Source organism: Balaenoptera ricei, chromosome 11 (assembly GCF_028023285.1).
Source record: "Balaenoptera ricei isolate mBalRic1 chromosome 11, mBalRic1.hap2, whole genome shotgun sequence".
NCBI classification, from domain to species: Eukaryota; Metazoa; Chordata; class Mammalia; order Artiodactyla; family Balaenopteridae; genus Balaenoptera; species Balaenoptera ricei.
The window spans coordinates 86,359,515-86,385,171 of NC_082649.1; the positions used below are offsets into that span (position 1 = coordinate 86,359,515).

Consider the following 25,657-nt stretch of genomic DNA (forward strand, 5'->3'; position numbering starts at 1 on the left):
GGCTCCAGACGCGCAGGCTCAGTAGTCGTGGCTCATGGGCCCAGTTGCTCCGCGGCATGTGGGATTTTCCCAGACCAGGGCTCGAACCCGTGTCCCCTGCATTGGCAGGCAGATTCTCAACCACTGTGCCACCAGGGAAGCCCTCTGCACTTTTATTGACTGTGACACGATGGATTTTGGCACTTTAAATAAGAAGGGGAATTCTCCCTCTTTTTGAAATGTGAATTAACAAAATGCTTATTCTTGGGAGAAGTTGGTTTTGTGGCCTTCCTCATTTGTTTCCGTTGTGGTACCCCTTCTCCTGCTCCTTTATTAGACAGACTTACACACAGTTCATACTCATCAATGCTTGCTATCAGAATTGAACAATTTTGTTTTCAAAGAACAATTGTGCATTTCAAAAGATATTTAAACTGGAGCATGCAGTGGACACCCTCCAGCAGATGAACTTGACGCTGTTCTGTATTTATTGTCTGTCTGTGCAGAAATGGTTACTTCTTCCAACTTAGGGATGCTTCATCCACTTGTGAGGTGGCAGTAGTGGACACTTACCTACCCCATGGGGGTGTTGGGTCAATGCCATCACTGCGCAGTGTCAGATGAGTAAATAAGTGAACAAGGGTGACTGCTAAAGGCTGGGACTTTTTGCAGGGGTGGGCTGTAATAGTTGCCTGGTTGTTTTTAAGTAAGAGACTAAGAAGAGGAGCCCTGAGCTTGTCTTCCTCTAGGGGACCTGAACCTGTAAAAATAATGAGCAGTTCAGGATAGTTCACTGTCCATTCAGTATTTGCATATTTATTGGATACCTGCTATGAACAATGTGTACTGAGCATAGGAGGAGATGGAGAGCCTAATTTAGTAGGTTCTAATGGAATGGAAACATCGTAAAGTAAGTGTCCTTTTTTTATAGAACAAACAGCACTTGTATTCCGTGGATCAATCACTGTGCAATATGCAGATCCAAACATGGATTTTAAACATCGTCAGTTGCTCTTTTCTGCAAAGTTGAATAGAGATACTTACTACCTGCTTCCACAGACTACATTTAATTGTAAGGTGTAGCCAGAGAGAAATGCTAGCAGCTCATTTCACTTGTTTCCATTGGGAAGAAATTATCAGAGAATGCATTCATTTGTGATTTTTCCACACCATAGAATTCTTTTCTAAACCAGAGCTTGTATTCCTTTAAATGCAAGAAGTGTACATCACAATCAGGCATAATAAAAATGAATCATACCATATAGTTCTTGTTTGTGTGAAAAGTTCCTAATACTTAAAAATTAATAAATGAACACCCCCCCTTATATATATGTACATAAGTATATCTGCATACATAAATGCATATATTCATATATATTTAGGTATGTACCTATTTCTATAATCAATATATATATATATATATATATATATATATATATATACGCATCTACATATATATTTATAAAAGTAGCCAAACCTTAGCCCTGTATCAGAGTTTTTAATAGCTAGCAACATTGGTTAATTTTAAAGAGATTTGTTGACAGGATGTTGGGATACCTGCAGAGTTATTAGGTAGGTAAGAGAACTAGGCTTGGAGCCATGAAGCTGAAACACCTCAAACCACAGCATGGAACTGGTCTGCAGAACAACCACTGAAGCCTGCTCTATTGCCCCTACTGCACCAGAAACCCAGTATTCCCGTACCATGACCATCCTCAGTGGTGCCCACTGCTTATCTCTAGCACATGAGTCCCATGCAAGTACATCCGATTGGTGGATCCTAAGTCACTTGTTCTCTCCTGAGCTGCAAGGGAGGCAGGAAAAGAAATACCCATGATTCTCTACTTCTCTAGTAGAAGGCTGGCTCTGCAGCAAAAAGAACTTGGCAAATTGTTATAATCATACCAGAAAGTTTGAAAGGTAGAGAAGATGAAAATATCATATTCCGTTGTTCTGATATAAAAGTATTTTAAAATACAATTTTCTTAGTTTTTAAAAAATTCATGTTTTTCTGTCAGTGCAATTATAGCTTTTATACTTTTATATCTGCATTTTATTTTCAATATCATGTGTTTTTATATTGCTGTATATGTCCCATATGTATCATTTTTAATAGTTACATAATAATACAAATGAATGTACTTTGTCATTCTTCTAATGTTGGAGATTGCTTATACATTTTCATTATTATGAAAAATAATGTGGTGGATATGTTCATATCTGAAGCTTTGGCATCTAGATGTTGGATTTAGGGGTTAAGAGCCCAGAGAGAAATCTTATTCACTCTCCATTCTCTAGTAAGAAAAATCAATACATGTAACTTACACCTTTCTCTAATTTCAACATAGACACACTCCTGACTCCTTTTGATGTGAAATTTTATAGGTTCATAATTGAGTGAGTTAAATTTGAGGCTGTTTAAACCTTCAAAAACATTTTATGTAGGCAAGCTATATTTGTCAAGCAAAAATTTACTAAATAGCACTGCTTTTTAATTTAATATTAGGAGAACAGATCTATGACCAAATAATAAGTATCCTGTATCTAGACTAGGTAATTTGATAGACATCATAATAAGCTTATGGCTGTCATATGACTATTAACATTTAAAATGAAACATTTCCGGTTCATCAAGATCACACATTTTGGAATGAAATTCTCCTTACTTTGTGGATGTTCTGAATCAATTACAGTATTTACAAGTATACTCTTTTAGAATTAAATGATATTATCATAAAATGGACATACCATGGTTTATTAGCCAGCTCCCATGGTAAATCTGTCAATCTACTATTGCCATCTTTAGAAGACTTGCTCTCTCCTGTAGGATTGTGGCTCATGCAACGTATTGTTTATTAGAAATAGAAACATGTAGTACAGTGCACTAAGCCAGACACTGTACTAAGAACTAGGGGACAAGAACAAGAAGGCCATCTGCTCCGCCGTCAAGGAGCTCACATCAAGAAGGTGGTTTTATAGTCTGGAAAGATATGTGAATGGATACTTTTGAAAAACCACAATAGACTGTTTTGGGAAATAATGACCAAAAAACTCATTTGTACATTTTTAAGTTGTTGGCATTTAGGTCAGTGTGCATGATCTGGGGACTCAGGTCTGGAAAATTGTTAGGTATTGTTCATCATTTTTGACTTTGAAATCTGGGGATATTTGACTTGATACAGTTTCTGCCCTCTTTTTTTTTTTGCCACTGTTGGTTAGCCCTTCAACAGAGTCTGGGTTGTAATTCTGCTCTTAGGTGAGGGTGGTTGCATGTATGGCATGATGTAAAACACATTAGTGTGGTGAAATTGGAAGGGTTAGGAGGAAGCATAGGATTTTTCCACATTAAGTCTTTCCTTCTATCATATTCCTTGTATTCTTCTTATTGATGATTCCATGTCTACTCCCTTGATACCTGGCGCAGGGCTATTTGTAGCTCCAAGTATTTCCTAGAATTGGGACCTTACAGCATGTAGTTAAAGAGTAGGGGAAGTAAAATATAATTTAAATTAATAATCCAAATCAGAGCTCTACTCGCAGAGATTAAATTGGATGTGACTTGCAGGATCTTGGTGGGTCGGTTCGCGAGTATGTTTTGTGTTTTAGAGATGTGTATAAATCCTCCTTTAGGGAAGACAGAGCCTTGGTCTTTTTGAACAAGATAACTTTTGTTCCAGTCCTGCTAACCTTGCCTGTGTCCACATTAAAATTCTACTTTGATCAGTAGAAAGATAAATACTATAATGCTGTCAGGATTTCTCTCTCTGTATAGAATTATTTCTGTGGTTTTTTCCCTTCCCTTTCCTCATCTTTATTTTCTAAATTTTCTCCAAACATATACTTTACATTTCTTAATAATAAAAGTCATAAAATTTTTGTTTCCTCCCTAGTCTTGAGGGCACTAATAAGTTCAATAAAATTCCCTCAGTGGTTTTTCTCTGATACATTCCTTCTTGAGGTGACAATTTTGGAGGTCTTTAAATAAGCACATTTGCCATATCACTTGTAGCACAGCATTGGTGACTCCTGAGAAGTGAAGCCTCGATGAATCCTTCGTATTTTGGTTGGTTTGGAATCCAGCAAACTTGGGTTTAGATCTCTGACAGTGTGAGAGCAGGCAAGTGACATTGGACTAGTTATTTAACCTCTCTTTTCGGTTTCCTCATCTGCAAACCAGACTAGTGATAGCACTTTACTATTGCTGTGAGCATCAAGTAAGGTTCACATCTGTAAAGGCCTGAGCCTATGCCTTATACAGAGGAGATGCTCAATAGAAGTTAATTTTCTTCTGTAATTTTATTTTCTTTAAACAGAGAGGGTAAAAATTGTGTTAAAACTCAGTCTCCTACCCTCTGATGACCATTTTGAATATGGATAATTACATGGCTTGTTGTTAAGTAAATAATCTTGTTGTATCTAAAGGAAAACCAACCAAGAATATTGCATTATCTGGCTTTTCATGACATGCTTTTCCTTAAGGAAAAAGAAATCATTTCTATTTTTTCTCTCTCTCTCTCATCATTTTATATCAAAGGATAACTTTGTAAACATATTCAGTGGTAAAATATGCATCATTGCATATTTCAATACTAAAGGGAGAGAACACTCAAATTCAGCTATTGCAATGCAATAATTTTTTAGAGTACTAATTAGATAAAACACAGAATATAAGGAAGCTTCAGTTTAGCAGTTGAAATTCACTTATCATTTTGCTAAAACTAAGAGCCCATTTATGGTCATTTAGAGCCACACTCCAGGCATCATTTGAGACAAAAACTTTTTGAGATGATATTGTTTAATTAGTGCAATTTCTTCCACTTTAGCTTTTTGTTTGTTTTTCCTTTCTGAGTGTTTACAGATTTTTTTTCTCCCCCTAAATGTAGAGGATGGGGAGGCAGATAGCAAAATAAAGCCAGAGCTAATATCTTTCAGACCAAAAAGAATTTGCCATTGAAATAATCAGGATTAAATTATTTTATATAAACACCCAAGGCAGCATTTGTATGTGTGTGTGTTTGTATGTCTAAGAACTGTTTAAACATTTTTTTTATGACTTTTATGATGGAAAATTTGCAAGATACATAAAAGTAGGAAGAACAGCATAATAAGCCTCCTCAACCCCCATCATTCAGCTTTAACAGATAGCAGCATTTGCTTCACTTCTACTTCTACTTTTTAAAGCAGTTAGAAAATAAAAATCTGTGTGTCATATACAAAATTATAAATTAATGGCTTTTAAAGTTGTTAAAATATATTGAAAAAATAATTCCTTTTTTAAGATATAGGAAATGAATTGATGAAAACTTGTTTTGTTATTGTAGTTTGGGAGAGTAAGGAGGATTTATGTGAAATGTAAAACTAAGAACTGACGTACTCTGGCTTTGTTTGCAAGTACAGTAATGTTCCTTTAGTATTTATCAGATAGAAAAGACTTTTAAGTGGTATTGCCAATGCCCTCACAGTTGCCAGTGCACTCAGAGATGCCAAAGCAAGTTCCCAGTGTGCTTTTTGAATCATTAGAATTGTTTGGTTTTGTTCTGTGTAGTTTTAGGGCACAGTTGATCATTATCGTGTAGAATTGATAATTCTCAATTTACTTTTCCCACCCACATCACTGTCCAGAACTCAAGATACAGGATCTCGGAGTTTGAATTAAGCTCTTCACAGTGACAATAACATTTCCTCCTCCTTCCGTTGAACTAAAAGGTGTCCTTTGCGTGTTAAGACCAGGCCTGAAATAACTATTGACTATGAAACTCAGATACATGTGGAAGCGCGTCAGGAGTTGATGAGGTATCTACGCCATTCCTTTGGCTTGACTGGTTTTGTTGCCTTTTTTTCTGAAATCTCCCCCAGAGAGGTTTGGGGTGGTGAATTGACACAGTATCTCTTAGCGTAGGGCTTCTCCACTATCGAGATTGGGGCCGGGTTATTCTTCGTAGAGCGGGCCTGTTCTGTGCCCTGTAGGACGTTTGGCATCATCCTTGGTCTCTACCCACTAGATGCCAGTAGCAGCCACACGACTGTACCCCCAGTTGTGACAACTAAAAATGTCTCCAGACGTTCCCAAATGTTCCTCAAAGAGCAAAATCGCCTGTGGTTGAGAATCACTGTTTTAGAGTGTAGGACCATCTTACGTGTAAATTTGTGTGTGGGTTTCCCTTTCCTCTGTCCCCATCCTAACTCTCCATTTGTAAGCTCCTTGAGGAGAGGAATGAGGGGGTTTCTTTCACACTGAGGTCCCTCTTTTTATCTACTACACGTAAGATAAAGACTTTTGGGGACTGACTAAACCACTGCCTTTTGTTTTTGTTTTTTTCCAAACCATGTAGTGTATTGGGCCACTTAACAAAAGAGTAATCTGGACACTTCTCTTCCCTAACTTTTTTTTTTTAAATTGGTTTACCATTAGGTATATGGCGACTGGCATTTCAGTGATAACAGTGGCTCATTTTCTTTCTTATAAAAGACGTTACTATACTGTACAATGGTTTAACCTTTCCTTTAAAAATCCCATGATACAGATGCTTTTGGTTAACAAAAATTCCTTTTGAGTCAGGAAGATTCTGTTTGCCTGCCGATCCCACCCCCTCCCCCAACACATCCCCTGCCTCCCCCCAAAAAAGGAAGAAAGTAAGAAGAAGCATCAACCCTTAAACTACTCAAAGTCCTGAGGCAGCTTTCCCATAACAGATGTTCACATTGACTTCTCTTTTGTGAAGTTCTGTCTTCATTGGCCCACTGCTGGCCTGAGGGCTCCTTCTGTTTGCTTAGGAATGGGGTCGTGCTTTGGCTTAATGCCTGGTGTCCACCCAGTTGATCATTATATATTAAAGAGAGACTATTTATAATGAAAGTGTGAAAACAAGTACTCAGGAGAAAAAAGTATTCCAAAGGGTCTCTACAGTTTCACAATCAGCAATACTATGCTGAAGTATAAATTCTACAGATAACTCATAACATGGTAGTATTTAGTGTAGTGGTTGGGAGCCAGCCTCAGATTTCTCATCCCTAAAATGGGACTAATAAGAGCCCTTACCTCATAGGGTTGTAGTGAAGATTAAATGAGCAAATCCATTGAAAACTTTTAGGAAAACTACCTGGTATATGAGTTCTCAGTAATTACTTCATTTTCACTTTTTAATTATTTTTCTTCTTTATGAGAAACCCCAGTATGTTCCCATATTCTTATGTCTTTCAAAATTCCCATTTCTGTTCTCAAAAGAAGTATTTTGTCCCTTTCCTCTTCACACATTTTATCCATTATTTTTGTCACACAAAGAAATCCACATGGGGCTACCTCAGTTACATATATTGATTTTGTATAGGTGTGTCCTACCTTTTTACATTTTTTATAGATTTGCAGCAAATTTTAAATCCCTCTGAGAATTTGCTTTGTAGAGTGTGATAAATCTTTTTTTTTTTTGCAAATGAACAGCTTTTTTTTTGATCAGGAAAACCAGAACTCCTCCTAAATGTCTTCATCAGCTCAATTTCAGATGACTGTACTTTTTTCTGTGACATAAATGTAGATCATCAGCCACTTTGTTTGAAAGAGGTTGTCCTGATTTTGATCCGAAAAGGTCCATATGAATTCAGTTTTGTACACTCTGCACAAGTTAATAAATATTTCAGGGCTTCCCTGGTGGCGCAGTGGTTAAGAATCCGCCTGCCGACGCTGGGGACACGGGTTCGATCCCTGTCCCAGGAAGATCCCACATGCTGTGGAGCAACTAAGCCCGTACAGCACAACTACTGAGCCTATGCTCTAGAGCCCACGAGCCACAACTACTGAGACCGTGTGCCACAGCTACTGAAGCCCACGTGCCTAGAGCCCGTGCTCCCAAACAAGAGAAGCCACGGCAATGAGAAGCCCTCGCACCGCAACAAAGAGTAGCCCCTGCTCGCCGCAACTAGAGAAAGCCTGAGCACAGCAATGAAGACCCAATGCAGCCAAAAATAAAAACAAATAAATAAATAAATTTATTTTAAATATATAAATAAATAAATAAATAAAAATTTCATTTGTAGCTAAACTACATACTCCTGATTCTATCAGTGAGAACACTACATGGGCAGATCCAACTTACTTAGTTAACAAAATGTGTCTCTGAGAGGCGATCAGGCTGACAGTACAGAGGAATGACCTGGAGCATATTGAATACAGCGATCAGTTCATGCAACATCAAGTCAGCTCCTTTAGAGGAAAGCTTCAGGCAAAGACCGAGAACAGTGAGCAAAAAAGCAGACATTTATGCTTGTGGTAGGTTATTAGATTGACCAAGTGCTTACTTAGTAAATATGCTACCATAGGACTTTTCTTTTTATAGAAAAAGAAGATAGAAAATGAATATAAATGAAGTATCTAGAATGTAAATGTCTATGCACTGTATGAATGTGGATAGGTTGTTTCAAACTTAAATAAAATCAGAGAGAATAATATAATGAGCCCCTCATATACTCATCACCCAACTTCAACAGTTATCAACTCAGGGCTCATCTTGTTTCTGTATATACCTCCCTCTTACCTGCAAATTCTACATGTAATTTCATCTTTAAATGTTTCAATATGTTAGACCTCTTCCTAGAAAAATGCAGAGTCAAAAGTTTTCATACAATTTTCAGGAGTTTCCACTTTCCCTAAGGCCCAGATTAAGAATAAGTAGCTGAGCTAGCTCCTTTGGAAGTGGGAGAGAAAAAAGATTTCACAAAGCCTTCTGTATGATACTCCAGCTAACGAGTGTCCCATGCTCTATGATTCTTGTTTCTCCCCTTTTACTCTTATCTTTGGCATCCATCTGTGATATTTGAGTCAGCCAAAGAGAAAAAGATAAAAGGATACCGAAAGAGGCTGAACTGCCCCCCTCCTTTTTGCCCTCTCCACTCCTTCAAGGTGACCTCTTTTTTTTTTTTTTGAGATGGATGAGCTAAATGATCTAACAATGACCTACTTGGATGTGAAAACAAAAAATCCAGGACTAACAATAATAGAGAGCATTGTTAATTTATTGAGCATTTACTACATACTAAGTACTTTTCGTGCATTCTATCACTTAAACTAATCAACAAGATGAGCAACTACTAGGTAAGTAGTATCCATGATCCCATTTTACAGATAAAAAACTGAGGTTCAAAGCAGCTCGCTTAGGATTTGAGGTCAGATCCCTCTGAAATTCTAGCCAGATACTGACAAGACAAGGCTGCCTCTCTCCATTGCACTCTGGCAGTTGGCCATACACTTAGCTTATGTGTTCCAAGCAGGTATACATGGAATATTTTACAACACTGTGCGTCATTCATAGTTACTTCTTGGTGTTGGTGTGAGACATTTCAGAGCATTGTGTAAGAAAGTCCTTTAACATATGTGCTATTCTTAAATTAGTTTTGATGGAAGCCAAGAAGCAGCCAGAGACAAGAGCTAGTAGCATGTATCTCATATCCAACTGCATCTTAATATTTGAGTCCAAGGCATCAGCAGCTCTCATATATGTAGCTACGGGAGCCTCCTAATTGTTTCTCCTGTGTCCACTGTTCTTCCCCATCAACATCAATCCCAGAGTGATATTTGACAAATGTTCATCAGGTCTTGTCCCTTCTCTGCTTGAAACCTCCCAAAGGCTTCTTATAAGCAGCAGAGAAGAAAAATCAAATTCCTTTCTGTGTCCTGCAAAGCTCCATAATATCTGGTCCTGACCATCTCTCTCAGTTTATGCACTGACCTGGTCACTGCTCCAGCCCCGCTGGCTGGGTTATTGATGTCATTCTTGTTTTTCAAAGATGCCAACCTGCTTCCGGCTCAGGATTTAAGCTCCTCTGATTCTCAGCGCACATGGCTTCTTCTCATCATTTGGGTTTCAGCTGGAATGTCCCCACCGCAGAGTAGCCTTCTTTTCTCCCAGTGGCTTTCTTTCTTATCTTTCCTGCATTGCACTGGTGTCACTGTATGAAGTTCTTTCTTTGTTGATTTGTTGCCATCGTGTTTGTCTCTGCTTCCCCAACTTCAGTATGGCTTTTGCGGACTCAAGAACTCTGCTTTAGTGGCTGCTGTATCCTCAGTGCTTCCATAAATGCTGGTTAAATGAACGGCTGGGTTGTTCAGTGGGGTAGTTACGATGTACCTGCATGTAAAACTCTCAGTCAGAAAGTGCTTGTGAGCTGCTACAGTTATTGTTGGAGTTGTTAATTCCAGACTGGAATTTCATTATCACATAGTCTATACAACAAGTTTTAGGAATTGCCCAAGACAATGCATTTCCTCAAAAACCAGGAGGACCCCTCAGTCTCATGATCTAGGCCCTAAAGTCTGTGTTATTATGAGGTGGCTGCTTTTGCCAGTTTTCGGCTCATGTGGACTTGACCTTCAAACCAGCAGCATTCAGCTCTCATTTCTGACTGACCTTTTACTTAGGCCCAGGGCAATGTTTTCATCTCTGACAAACTTGACCACTGCTAGTTTCTTAAGAGTGTCTGTCCTTATGAAAAGGGATTTTGCTGCCTGTGTCATAATGATCTCTAATACCCGATAAACTGCAAACAATAGGGGCATTTTGGGGGGATGCTGAAACAAAAAGGCGTCTGCAATTCTGAGGCAGTGCTAAACTGGGGCACGTAAAAAAGTTATAGCATGTGGAATGCTGCGCTCGCAGCTCCCATCAGGAGGGGGGAGAACTCGACGGTCCTTACAATGAGCTATTATTTTAAGGGCACCATGGAACCACGTAATTGCGGCCCTTTACAAAACCATAAAAATGTGTCAAACATTGTACCAACTCAAACTGTCTGGGCTTGAATGTTAGACCAAAAATTTAATAAATAACGAGGTCTTCTTAATCTGATCAAGTATTTAATGAAAAAAATTGAAATGAGGCAGATTTCATCATTATATAACAACTTCATAGGTTTATTTGTGGTTTTCAAAACGTTCAGTAGAGGAATTCTGCCTGAATATATTTTTGTTTGTCCAGATCCACAGACTTTAATTTTTGTGGAATTTATAGATTTTTTTAAAAAAATTACAAAGTTAGTGCCATATACATTATAGAAAATATTAAAAAGAACCAATAAGGTAGCAGCCACCTATAATTTAATCATCCTGAGACAGTCATGAAGAAGATTTTTGATGAATGATTTGTAACTGGTTTTTGTGTGCGTGTATATGCATATGTATAAACAACATTTTTAAGCCCGTTTAGGGTCACAGTGTATGTAGTGACTCTAACCTGCTTTGTGTTCCTACTTACATGATGAACTTTCCCCTTCATTTAATAGTTTTATAAAATATGGACTTCATTCACTGGATTGTATCCATCTATATGGGGGCAGTTCCCCTCCCCACCCCAAGGACATTTGTAATGTTGGAGACATTTTTGGTTGTCAAAACTGGCATTGGGGGGCTTCCCTGGTGGCGCAGTGGTTGAGAATCTGCCTGCCAATGCAGGGCACACGGGTTCGAGCCCTGGTCTGGGAGGATCCCACATGCCACGGAGCAACTGGGCCCGTGAGCCACAATTACTGAGCCTGCGCGTCTGGAGCCTGTGCTCCGCAACAAGAGAGGCCGCAACGGTGAGAGGCCCGCGCACCGCGATGAAGAGTGGTCCCCACTTGCCGCAACTGGAGAAAGCCCTCGCACAGAAACAAAGACTCAACACAGTCATAAATAAATAAATAAATAAATAAATAAATAAAAGAACGTGAATTTCTAAAAAAAAAAAAAAAAAAAAACTGGCATTGGGGGGAAGGTGCTACTGGCATCTACTGGGCGGAGACCAAGGATGCTGCTAAATATCCTATAATACACATGCAACCCCACAACAAAGAAGTACCTGGCCATAGGGTCAGTTGTGCTGAGATAGGGGAACCTTGAACTTACATGGCTCCCTCATAATTAATTGAATGCATTGCTTTCTATTAGATATTTGTTTCCAATATTTTGTTATTAGAGATTAATGGTTGGCATACTTTCTCTGAAGAGCCAGATAGTAAATATTTTAGGCTTTGGAGGATATAAGGTCTATTACTCAACTCTGCTCTAGTATTGTAATAGCTTGAAAGACTATAGACTATATGTAAATGAATGGGTGTGGCTGTGTCCCAATAAAACTTTATTTACAAAAATAGGCGGTGGGCACTAGGGTAGTAATTTGTCCACTTCTGTTTTAGGCAATGCTCTGATGTACCTCTGTGTTCTTAAATCTTTGCCCTTATATCTGATGATTTCCTTAGAAAAGTTCTTGAAAGTGTGAATTGCTGGATGAACATGTATGTACCTTTTAAAAGTTTATATCAATTTATTATTTTTTTCTCACTCACATCATATGAGATTGTTCATTTAGTGCGGCTTATTCTAATCCCACTTATGCCACCATCATTCCATCAGATTTGGAACTACCTCCTGGAATGTGGAGTGTGAAAGGTAAAGCAGGGTTTGCCAATTTAAATGCCTTCAGAAGTCAGGCAGATTAATGAGTAAATCAGGCCAGTTGTCAGTGTCAGAATAAGGAGTGGTAGGAATGTAGCAAAATGAAGAACAAGTGTCCCATCAAAAGAGGGAAGCTGCTTCTCAACTCTGCCCCCTGCTGGCCCACTAGAAGGTGGTTCATTGTTGCTAGATCTTCTGTTTTATCCAGAGAAATCAGAAATCCAAATTTTAGTATGATAACTCCCAGTTTTTAATTAAATACTCTGTAGGCAATAAGGCATACCTGTGGACTGTGCCCATGGGCCACCAGCTTGAGGACTGCTGCTTTAACTGTGACTTATCAAGGGGTCTACAGTTTAGAGATGGAGACAGATCTCCAGGATCCTGGCCCTAAGCATCGTGGATGAGAGCTATAAGAGTTGGCAACCTTTGGGTCTGTCCTCATAGAAAAGGAAGCTTTATAACTCAGACTAGGGAGGTGCACTGTGAATCAACGGCCTGGCTTGGAGATATTATCTCCAGAGATTTCTGAATTAGTTAGGAAGAGTGAGGGTCTACCACTTCTCCATCTCCTCAGGACGCTTCTAGAGGCTTCAGGATCCTAGCCTCCAACCTGTACAAGGCCTTACACAATCTGACCCTTTGTCCTTAGTTTCTAGTCTCCCCCCTCATTCATGCATTTCAGCCACACTGCCTCCATTCAGTCATTAATTATCCAAATATTTGCTGAGCTCCTACTATGTGCCAGGCCATGTTCTGGACAAAGTAGAGCAGGGTATGTATGGGGATGGAGAGCACTGGCAGGGTGGGAGTTGGGGTCTCTAAGTTCTTAGGATGGTTGTGGGAGATAAGATCAGAGAGGTCATGACCCCAGGGTGGAGGGGGAAGGGGGCACAGTAGGCTGGAGTCTTCAAAGTTTACTGTGCATAAGAATCTACCTGGAGAACTTGTTAAAACATAGATTTCTGATCCTCACCCAGAGATTCTGATGCGTTAGCTCTAAGATGGGGCCCGAGAATATGCATTTCTAACAAGCCCCATAGGTAGTTCTGGTTTAGGGACCTGTAGGCCATTGTAAGTAGTTTGTTTTCTCTCAGACATAAACAGGGAGCCATTACAGAGGGGTTCTTTTTGCATAGGAGTGACATGATCTGCCATATTTTACAAGGATCACACAGTGTATTGATCATAGGCTGCAAAAGAGCACAGACAGAAGTAAGTGGAAGAGTCAAGAGGCTTTCAGTCATCCAAGTGAGAAATCATGGTGGCCTGGATCAAGTGGTAACAGTAGAGATGGTGAAAATTAGTTAAATTCGGGATATATTCTGAAAAAGAAGGCAGTACTTCTTGATAGAGTAGATGTGGGGTGTGAAGGAAAGAAATGAATCAAAGATGACCAAGGTTTTGGAAATGAGCAACGAGGTTGAACCAGATGAAGGTCATTTTTTTGGTAATTTCATATGTTTTAACCTAATGGAAGAATGGGGGTACCATCTACTACGATGGAGAAGACCATAGGGGGAAGAGGAGGATGGACACTTTAAGTTTGAGATGTCTGCAGTCCTCCCAATGGAGTAAGCAGGTGGAGCTGAGTATGGAGTTCAGGACATCTAAACAGGCTGTTTAAATCCAGGAGCCTGGCTTAGGTCACCAGGGCTGTGCGTGCAGAGAGAGGAAATCAAGCTCTGAGCCTTGAGGCGTTCTGACATTTACGAGGGAGAGAAGAGGAGAAAACTAGCAAAGGCCACTGAGAAGAAATGTTGAAAGAGGCAGGAGGAAAACCAGGCGAGTGCGGTCAAGAAGCAGCCAAGGGAGGAATGTGTGTGAAGAGCCTCCTTGCTGTTCCCTGAGCATGGGAGGCTTCTTCACACCTAAGGACTTTTGTACTTTGCTGGGTTTCTCTTCCCACCCATCTGCCTGGCTCATTCTCTTCCCCAACTTCAGGTCTGTGCTTAAATGTCATCTTCGGGGTGAGGCTTGCCCCAAACAGCCTGTGTAAGATGAAGACAGTTGCCTGGCATCTGGTTGGTACTCAGACAGTATTTGGTGAATGAATGTGAAGATAGAACTCTTTTGATCGGGGCAGAAGTCCAGGTGAAAACCTTGCACTCAAGGTGTGGTGTGGTTTGTGGACCAGCAGGGTGGACATCCCCTGGGAGCTTATTGGAAATGCAGAACCTTGGGCCGCACCCCAGACCTACAGAATCACACAGCACTTAACAAGATCCCAGATGATTTATATAGACATTAAGGCTCGCACCCAATCCTGTATTTAGTTCTTTTTGTATTTGGTAAGAGGACGACTGGGTATACTCTCTGATGGTAACAACTCAAAATAAGAGGTTAAAACTATGAAAATCCAGAGTCCATAGTTCCTTCTGTATTCAATCAGTTGTCGTCATATGATCTTTAAAAATTGTGAGGAGAGGCTTTCAAGAATACTTTGTAGGCTATCCAAGTGATTTCTTAGTTTTATTTTGAATTGACCTAAGCTAGGAGTGAACATATAAAATGCACATCATCAGGTACATGGTAGACAATTTTGAGTGAATGAATGCTAATTGTTTTCTGTGTTTTAAAAAATCTTGGTACTTATGACATATCATAAGTAGGAGATAATAAGCATATCCTGTGTTCTTATGTCCAGTTATATGGAAAAGCACCTATAAAATTATTTATACATATACTATTTCTCTTTAGAAAAACCACCTGATTCTTCAAACCTTGCTAAAGCTTCAACATAATAGGAAAGCTGAATTCTAGATTGGTAAACCTTTCTTACAGAGCACTGGTTGACATTTTCTGTAAACAGTAGATATTTTAGGCTCTGGGGGCCACGTGGGCTCTGCTGCTGTAGTGTGGGCGCAGCGTGGACAACATGTAAACGAATGGACGGGGCTGTGTGCCAGGAAGCTTTATTTATGGACACTGAAATTTGGATTTCATAGAATTCTCATGTATCATGAAATATCATTCTGCTTTTGATGGTTTTCAACCATTGAAAAATGTAAAATGTATTCTTAGTTTCTAGGCCATACAAAAACAGGGAGCAGGCCTGACTGGGCAGGTGGGCAGATCCCTGTGATAGAGAAAAGGACCTGGGCATATCAACCTTGGTCGCTTCTGACTTTCCTTTATTTAAGTACTCATTGTTTTTGCTTTTTGTTTGCATATGACTTTTTTTTTTTTTTTGCATATGACTTTTTAAAATTGAAGTATAGTTGATTTACAATGCTGTATTAGTTTCAGTTGTACAGCAAAGTGATTATTATACATATATATATCTATTCTTTTTCAGATTCTTTTCCATTATAGGTTATTACAAGATATTGACTATAGTTCCCTGTGCTGTACAGTAGGACTTGTTGTTTACCTGTTTCATATATAGTAGTGTGTATCTGTTAATCCCAGACTCCTAATTTTTCCCCTCCCACCCCTGCTTTTCCCTTTGGAAAACCATAAGTTTGTTTTCTATGTCTGAGAGCCTGTTTTCTTTTTTGTAAATATGCTCATTTGTATCATTTTTTTAGATTCCGCATGCAAGTGATATCATATGTTATTTGTCTTTCTCTGCCTGACTTACTTTACTTAGTATGATAAACTCTAGGTCCATCCATGTTGCTGCCTATGGCATTATTTCATTCTTTTCAATGCCTCAGTAATAGTCCATTGTGTATATATACAACATCTTCTTTATCCATTCATCTGTTGATGGACATTTAGGTTGCTTCCATGTCTTGATGATTGTAAATAGTGCTGCTGTGAACATAGGGGTGCATGTATCTTTTCAAATTAGAGTTTTCGTCTTTTATGGATATATGCCCAGGAGTGGGATTGCTGGATCATACAGCAACTCTATTGTTAGTTTTTTGAGAAACCTCCATACTGTTCTCCATAGTGTCTACACCAATTTACATTCCCACCAAAAGTATAGGAGGGTTCCTTTTCTCCACGCCCTCTTCCAGCATTTATTATTTGTCTGCATATGATTTTGATTCTTCTGTCTTAGGTCAGGATTTGTATTCTTGTTGTCCTTCTTTTTTGTTAGGGAGACCTTTGTACAGGTTGTACAGCAAACACGACGGAGTGAGAACATGTGTTCTGGGCTGGTGTTTTCTTTCGTGGTAGTGTTACAATTGTGGGACTGAAAAGAATCTTGGCACCTCTCAGATGTGACCCTGGGCAAGACTTTGCTCAAATTATTTCAGAAAACTAGCTTCCTCTGTTTCATCATTTTCTCAGGGATGGTGATTGCATCGTTGACCGTCTCTGTACATAGTCCTTTAAAAAACAGAATGAAAAGAATAGTGGTTTGGGAGTGGTAGTGGATAGCAATTGATTGAATTATAATCCTTTTACTATTTCTTTAACTTGCTGAGCAAAAGAACACATTCTCTCTCTAAACACAGAATGAGAAATCTAAATACTTTGTTGACTTGTTAAAAAAGTAAAATCAATTATAAACTAAAAGGATAATGGGAATCTTCGCTCAATTTTATTTTTATTCTGGTTTACAAATAGTAGAGGGAATAGAAGGACGGTGAACATCAGATGGGGATTTTTTTTCCTCCAGTGAATTCTTTTGTCAGCCAATTTGATAGTATCTGCAGGCACCATCTTACCTTGGGCTCCAGGATCTCTTTAGAATGAAACTGATGGAAAATAACCTGTCAGTGTCACCTGGGAAGTGGCGAAGCTAAACTGTGACAATTAGAATGTGATTTATTCCAGTTCTCTTGCTATCAATTCAGGATCTGAATGAAGAAAGGAAAAAGGGCAAAAAGATAGTAGTAGTAATAAGGAAGAAAAGTTTCAAAGCCAGTGGATTTTTGCCCTTGATCCAGATAGCTAACATACTTTATTTATGTGAAATATAAGTTACGTCAATAAAAGACTATATTTCGATAGAGTAAGAAGTATTCCAGCTTTATTTTGTGGTCTGTGCTTCTAGTGCTCAGCAATACCCAACTTTTGGTATCCGAATTCTGTGGTATAGTTGGTTTCAAGGTCAAAAACATGAAAAAATTATCAGGAAATCATGTAGATGTTTAACACCACGTATGTTTTCAGTTGCATGCTTGTTTGGCTATTTAAAAATTAATGAAAGGGAAATTGCTCACTAAAAAGCTATGGTTTAGGATGGTTGAACACAGAACATTATATTTATATGGCTTTTAAAATATTCCAAGGACTGTAGTATAGAGCCTCATAATAATGCTATGAGAAGTTAGGGCAATTAGTGTTTCCCTCCAGCATCTTTTGGATATGAGGGAAGCAACACACACAGAGGTTGTGTCACACACCACCACCACACAGTGGGGATGGCATGGCTAGGGATGGGGTGGAGATAATGCAACAGTACTAACTGTTCCAGAGCAGCGCTTCTCAGAGTGTCTCAGAGAGCCCTGGGGGTCTCCAAGACTCCTGTAGTTCTGTCAGGTCAAAACTACTTTCATAATAATACCAAGAGGTTATTTTCCTTTTTTCATGCTCATCTCTCAAGTACAGTACTATGCCACTTTATATTAGGGACTTGAGTATCTGTGGATTTTGCTATCTGAAGAGGTCCTGAAACCCATCCCCATGGATTCTGAGGGATATCTATATACAGAAGAGTTTTACAGAGGCTACATGATGTGTTAAAATGTCATTGTTCTAATGGCCAGTGGACTATGTGCTAGTGGGTAATCTTATGTTTTAAAAATCTCTTAGTTTTAATTCCTAAGATGAGAAATATGGATGGATATAACCCACATAAACACAAGAAGTTCAAACAGTTTAAAAGGGTCCTAGGACAAAAAAGAAAGTTTGAGAATTGCTGTTTGAGATAGGTTGCTAAGCCTGGTAGAGGTGTGATTTCATTTAATACTGAAAACACCTCTAAGAGGCAGGTTCTATTGTCATTCCCATTGAGCACGTGAGGTGACGAAGGCCTGGAAAGGTTAATGACTTGCAGAAGGTCATAAAAGTAGTAAGCTGCAAAGTCTGAATTTGAACCCAGGTTTCAACTTCTTAATTCTTCTGTTGACTGTGCTGTCAGGCATGATATCCCTGTCAGAGAAGCACCAGGAATGCTTGGATTCGATGCTAAGTTCTAAGAAGAAGAACTAACTTCTCAAAACCTAGGCCATCCCCCCCAGGGAATGTAGATAGGAAGGTTCTCCTTGTGGGCATTATAGAGCAGAGACCACATTCTATTGGCTTGTAGGCTGAGTCCAGCCAACAGATTTGTTCGATTTGTCTTCTACAATATGAAAAATCAAACAATTCGGTGTCATTTTTGTAATCTGGGAGATTTCATTTAAAAAACAAGTTCAGATTGCCAACTAAATTGAAAAATTGGAAGATCTAGCTAGACTGGAATAGTTTTCCCATATGGCCACAATCAGTTGCAGTTTATGTTAGCTATTCCTTTTAGATGAAATATCCGCCCTCTAGTTTGCCACAGACTTCACCACTCCCTATTACACACCACAGATTATGACCTCATTTATGTTACCTGTTTTAGGTGTTTGGAATGGAGACATCTGGAGATGTTCTGTCTTCTCCATAGTGTTTATAGCCAATCTGTTCTCAACTTACTTAAAAGGACACTGACAGTAAAAGGGCAAAAATACATCCCTCTCTGACTACCCCAACCTGGTTGCAGTTAAAGACCTCACTGACAGTGCCAAATAGAGAACAAGTTGCTTTTTTCCTTACTGAAGCTTAAAATTCTGATTCATTAAAAATAAGGATCTGCCAGTGAATTAACATTTATTTTTAAATGTGCAGCCCCTTGTGTTTAAAGTGTAATAGTGAAATAAGCACATTACACCCATTGCCCTCATTTTATGTTTATTTTAGAATTGTCTATTGTCCTCATCATTATCGTGTCTGGACCCTTTATGAAACTTAAAATGTCTCTGTGAACCTCTGTGTGCATGTTAGATCAGTCATTTGAAACAATTTGAGGTTGTCAACTAAAGGACTTCATTATCCTGGGCATTTGGATGGAATTATTGAATTTCAAATTCTTGTGCTTAAAGTATCTCACCAATTCAGCAGTGCATATCAACCATTATCATAATTTTTAGATATATATTTGTTTGCCTTTTATCTTCCTTTGCCTCCCCCCAGACTCTCAGGGTCATAAACCTGGCAATTATATCTACTTGCTCACAATGTGTATTCTGTGCCTTGCACAGTGTTTAGCACATAATAACAGTAAATAATGGAATGAATAAATGAGGAAGTATATAAATGCATCAGTTGTGTATATGATAACTCTTATTCTTCTCTAGCCCCAAGAATTATATTAAAAGATTTTTTAGTGAAAAATGTTATGCTTCCTAATTTGAGGATTAAATTGGGGAGATGTGTATTTCTTATTTTCCACATAAATATATAACCAAAACTGCCTCTGTATGTATGTATTTTTCCTTTTCTATTTAGAATAGCTCCCCCTCTTCCGGATGCAAGGTCAGTAGGAAATTTATATATCTGTCCAGCTAAGAATGAGATGCACATTGAGATCAGGATGCAAAATGAGGCTGTTGAACTTGAAAGTTCATCAGAGACTCCCCCATACTAAAAGGCACTCTTTCTGCATTTGGAAGGGCTGAGTTGTTCGGCCATTAGCAAAGTCTCATGTGTAGCTTTTAGGCAATGTTCTCCAAAGGGGGCATCTAGCTCTTAACCTATTGCTGAAAAAGAAATACCATTGTCTATTAATACTACTGGAACTAAAGATGAATAGTGAATTGGCCTTGATCTGACAGTGAGTTTGACTTTGATAGCTCATCCCTTAAAAAGGTTCTTTTATATTTATGAAAAAAAAGTATGACGTCAAGCTGGGTGGGGTGCGGGGGGGTTGATATCAATATTTAAGAGCAAACTCGTAGGGCTTCCAAAAAAAAAGCCCTTTGTGTGAACTTTTTTTTTTTTTACATGCATAACTAATTAGCTTAGGTTATTATAAGCAGGGCTGCTGTGATAAAGTTTCCGGTGGTGTCTCGGGATACCTTGTTTATAGTACTTTCTCTATGCCAGTCTACGAATCGGAGTTACAGAAAGTAGAGGGAGTGAATAGTCTACCGTTATTTGTTGGATTGGGGCCACCTAAAACGTGGTTATGCTGGAAATGCTAGAATATAATCACTATCAGGTGAGCTTTATTCTTATATTTAGTCTCTGAAATGTAATCAATAAATTGAGCGTTTCACCTTTTCATGTTATTGTAGTAGACACAGTTTTCAATAAGTACATGTCTTCCCATTTAATGCTGTTTATTGTTTGATACCATAATCAGTAATTCAATGTAGTTTTGAATAAAGTAAATATTAGTAGGATTTTTTTCCCCTGTTGCATGGCTGTGCTCTCTCCCTCAGCTCCTGTTCATGGCTCTAAGATTAAATTGTGTTTATCAAGGAAAATGTGACTAAATTGAGTACCATTGATTTTTTTTTAAAAAGTTCTTATTCTCTATTAATGTCTATAAGAAAGAAGGAAAATAATGTTGGTGGCTTAATATTCATGCCTTTAAAAACATATACATAGAAGTGCTATGTGTTTGAAAGAAACTGCTTAATGTGGAATTGCTTTTTATGTTGAGTTTAAGATCTTAATTAAAATGTTGAACAATCATGTCCAAGTGCAAGTGGGAGGAACTGATCCACAACTAGTTGATTTAATCATCCGAATGTTTCTGTTTCCGTTCTACAACCGTTTTATAGTTGTTCCTTAAGGAGGGTTTTTTGTGTTTTTTTTAAACAGAAAGCGGTTATGTTTGCCAAAGAAAACTGAAATGAATCAAGTTATGCGCCTTCTTCTAGATTGTTGTTTTGATCTTAACAAACTCTTTCAGGTGTGTTGGGGAAATTTTTGCCCTACAGATCGTGGCAAATTTTTAGTCATCAGACATGAGAAGAAGGGCACAAGGTTTTAAAGAGATGATGGACCGCCAATTAGCAGGGAAATGAAACAGGGCAGACAGAGTATTACCCCAAATCCTAAGAGTTAGCCTTTAAACTTCAGTAATATCAAAATCCATCAGCACAGTGCCTGGTACCTAACAGGGGCTTAATAATCTATTCTGTTGGTGGACTGGCCCGTCTCATGCTTGTGCCTGAAAGAAGAGCTGTCCGAAACTCACCAATAACAGCGCTCTCTTCTCTTCCCTCCGTGGCTATGTTCAGGTGCAGACCCACCTCGAAAACCCCACCAAGTACCACATACAGCAAGCCCAAAGGCAGCAGGTAAAGCAGTACCTTTCTACCACTTTAGCAAATAAACATGCCAACCAAGTCCTGAGCTTGCCATGTCCAAACCAGCCTGGCGACCATGTCATGCCACCAGTGCCCGGGAGCAGCGCACCCAACAGCCCCATGGCTATGCTTACACTTAACTCCAACTGTGAAAAAGAGGTAATTCATGTCTCCTCCCCTCTCCTTTTTCTTACACTGAATGACTGTCTGTTGGATCTCCCTCCCGCACTTGACCGTGGACTCCAGTCTGTCCGCGTGGCCACCTTCGCTGGCCATTGTCCCCGATTCCCCATTCTAGCTGTCACCCTCCAGCCTCTTCTCCCTGTCACCATCCCCGGGTTATTGGGTTATGGCTCCTGGCAGGGGACCTGGCCCCCTCAGGGCAGAACCTAGACGCGAGGACGCTTTTTCTTCCACCCTGTTTCTGCTTCGTTAGCTGAGTGTTCTCTTCCATTCCTTTCCGTTTACAGAGCAGTGAAAATGCAGGGAGAGAAGGAAAGGTGGAAAAGGGAGAGTAAAAATAGAAAAGGTGTCGGACAGGCGGTTTAGAAGTTCCGCTTGCTGTGAACGTCTGGGATGTTATTTTTATTTCTCCCTGAGTTGGAAAGGAAAATAAAAAAGCACAGAGTGTGCATGGCTGGATTGGAAGAATATAGCACTTGAAAATCTAACAGAAAAGCAAAGATTTCCTTGCTGGGTGAATTCGGTTTCCTAATAAAATTGCCACTGCTGGTGAAATCTGCTTTTTGTAAAGGCTGGGTTGGAGACAAGACTCAAACGTACCTCAAGCTAATTGTTGCATCAAAATTTGAAGCATACCTAACAGGAGAGTTGTGATTTAATACGTTATTTCCAAATATGAGATGATGAGCTTCATTTTAGTGGAGTTTGTCCTCTGAAATATTCATGTGATTCAGAGGTGACTCTTCTGAAGTTTGGTTGATTTTAATTTCTAGAGGGACTAAGTCTTCTCCCTTTTGCCCAAACCAACCATCTTATTCTTCTCTGTCCATGTTTGTCATCTGTCAAGCTGATTTACTGGAAGAAGTTCTTCCTTCATTATTTTGTTTCTCGGTCAGATTACACTTTATCGGAAAGCTTAGTTCATCTTGTTGCCGCGCCGTCAGCCTCGTATGAATATGTCATTGAAAAGTCATTTGCAAATCCAGATCATAGGCTGATTTTGCTTGTGTTTTTGCAGGGATTTTATAAGTTTGAAGAACAAAACAGGGCGGAGAGCGAATGCCCAAGTATGAACACGCATTCACGAGCGTCGTGCATGCAGGTACTGAATGACTCAGCAGCCCAAAGATGTAACGCTCTGTAATGAGGATCTATATTTGTGACTCATCACACTTTCCTGATGACTTAAGGGTTTTTCTTCCCCCCATTGATTTTTTTTTTTTTAATTGAGGAAGCTATGAACAGGGCTATTTTCTTCATAATGTCTCATGATTAAAAAATTACTAGGGAAATTATACCTAAAATGCATTTTTCCCTGAGTTGCTGTAAGTCATTAAACAGTGCTTAAAATACATAAATTTTAATAAAATGGAATGTAAGCTGTTGTACTTCATTTAGATACCATCACCAAAATATGTTATACAAATTTATAGGTTAGCAACTTTGACAGGATATTTGTAAAACCAAGATGTTCGTGTGTGTGAGATCTATATATTGTTTTATAAAATGGAGTCTCATGGAAAATATATTTTGAAATTTTATTTATTCATTTAATGATAAATCATGGATATTTTCCCAAGTAATAAAAAGTTCTTCTATGACATCCTATTTAATGGCTATATAAATCATGCTACACCCATTTATTAATATATTTATATATTTTTAATGTGTGTATATATATATATATATGAGAAAGAAGAATAAGCAACAAAAAATTCTTATTTTTTGGTTTTCTCTACTGCCTTTTATCAACATGTATGACTCTTTTCATAAGAGAAAAAATTCTCTCATACCAAGCCCAGTAATTTCATTTCCCTAAAAATAAAATTAAAAATTTACAAAGAAAGGTTGCTCAAGTCTTCTGGCCCATTTTCCAGTTTACCAACTCATTTAGAAAATCACCTCTTAAAAACAAACAAACGAAACAGATACAACTGGTGTACCTGGAAAGGAAACAATGTGCTGACAGTTATTCAAAACTGACCTCCAGTTATTCTCAGGGGTCACTTAATGCCACTCAGTTTTTGAATGTTTACTATATTCTTGGCACTGTGAGCACTTTATATGGTTTGTCCTGAAATCTCACAAGAATCCAATAAGGCCATGAGTATTATTACCCCCATTTTACAGATTGGGACACTGAGGCTTGTAAAGATTAAGGGTGTTGCCCCAATCCAGAAAGTGGGAGAACTAGGATTCTGACAAGCCCCATGATGTTGGAGCCTGTCTTCTTTAATTAGAAAATGGCAAAAAGACACAAAGGAGCATCCCTCTGAGTTCTGAGATTTCATTGTGTACTTGTGAAGCACTATTAAGACCCAAGCGTGTGTGCACACATACACACCAAGTAGCTCAAATATATAAGGTGTTTGCGAAGAAATGTTTTCACAGACTTGTCTTTGCAACTGCTGCAATGCACATGTAATCACTGTTGTTTATTATCATAACTAATGTTTTGGTACTACAGGAATAAAATTGATCTGGAGGGAATGTCAGCTCCACGACTGTAATGATAACCTCATCCTGGTGTACTCCTCTGGGAGTGCCAAGCACACTGGCAGCTGTACAAGGAGAAACTTATTTTAAAAGTCCTTGTAAGATTAGTGCAGGGATACCCAGTGGCCTGGGAGCCACAGTGCCCCACACACCCCTGTGGGAGCACAGGGCTGAATTGCCATCTGTGGTTTTTTATTCCAAGGAGGGTGTGGGAAAGGTACAGGGCATAGTCTTTAGAGGAGAAAAAGAAAAGGCAGCTATCATTCAAAATGAAATTTCCTGGTTCATCTTTCCTGTTTAAGGCAGGGAGTTTTGCATAAAAGTTCAGAGCATGGTTCAAACTGTGGCTCTAACCCTTCTTCGACGTGTGACTTTGGGCAAGTTGCTTCTCGTATATCTCACCTGGAAAATTGCTATAATAATAGCACCTACCCTGATAGGGTTATTGTCAGGATAAATCACCTAGCCCATAAAAAGTCCTGCGCCCAGTGTCTGGCACCTAGTAATCACTCACTAAGTGCTGGTTGCACATGTCATCCTCATCACCCATTAGTGTTAATGGTCTTCAATAATATTCTTACTTGGGGAGGAAGAGGACAGTTACCTCTTAGAATCTAACTAAAGAATGTTATTGCTTTGGGTCAGGAAAGACCATGGATTTCTTTTTGGGTTGCTTTGCACAGTTTTTGCTTATATCTGTCTGTTTTCCATTGCCTTTTTCCTTCAGATGGATGATGTAATCGATGACATCATTAGCCTAGAATCAAGTTATAATGAAGAAATCCTGGGCCTGATGGATCCCGCCTTGCAAATGGCGAATACGGTATCGGTGACCTTTTTTTCTAAAAGAAAATCTTGTGACATTATTTCCAGTGTTTTCTCCCTTTTCCTGAATTTTCAGTTTATCTTTGCAAGTGATTCATTGAGAGATGTATTGATGATGAGGCAGAGAAGTATCTCAGCATCACAGATAAATGACTTAGACATCAGAAATTAAGAATTTCTCATGAGTTTATCAGTAACCCCATGATGAAGCTCTGCATTCCCTGGAGTCCAAGTCCACTTTCAGTAGCACGTTAGATCTTCCAGTTGCCCTTGACATCTGATGCCCAACTTAGAACACTGCTGCCAAGGGAAATACTCTGGACTGTGTTATTTACAGTGGTTTTCTAGTTGGCCTGAAAAGTTAATGCACTTTTTAAAGGAGATCCCTTATTATTCACAGGTGATAGAGTGACATTCAAGTTACCCTTCTTCAACAGCAAATTTATTCCAATTTTAGTTAATTAATCAGGGGTCATGTTTGCTCTTCTCTGTTACTTATTCCTCTCTGCAG

The 25,657-nt window shown here is 38.9% G+C and overlaps 1 protein-coding gene across 6 annotated transcripts in view; it reads left to right on the forward strand.

The window, feature by feature from the left end:
* MITF (melanocyte inducing transcription factor) overlaps nucleotides 1-25,657 on the forward strand; it is a 225,593-nt gene that overhangs the window by 172,101 nt on the left and 27,835 nt on the right. For 4 of the 6 annotated variants that reach the window (XM_059940167.1, XM_059940168.1, XM_059940169.1 and 1 more), the window contains 3 exons: nucleotides 21,574-21,801; nucleotides 22,844-22,927; nucleotides 25,049-25,144. In XM_059940167.1, the coding sequence (XP_059796150.1) occupies nucleotides 21,574-21,801; nucleotides 22,844-22,927; nucleotides 25,049-25,144 (408 nt within the window). The remainder of the gene's footprint in view (nucleotides 1-21,573; nucleotides 21,802-22,843; nucleotides 22,928-25,048; nucleotides 25,145-25,657) is intronic. The other 2 variants (XM_059940171.1, XM_059940172.1) reach the window with 1 other exon arrangement.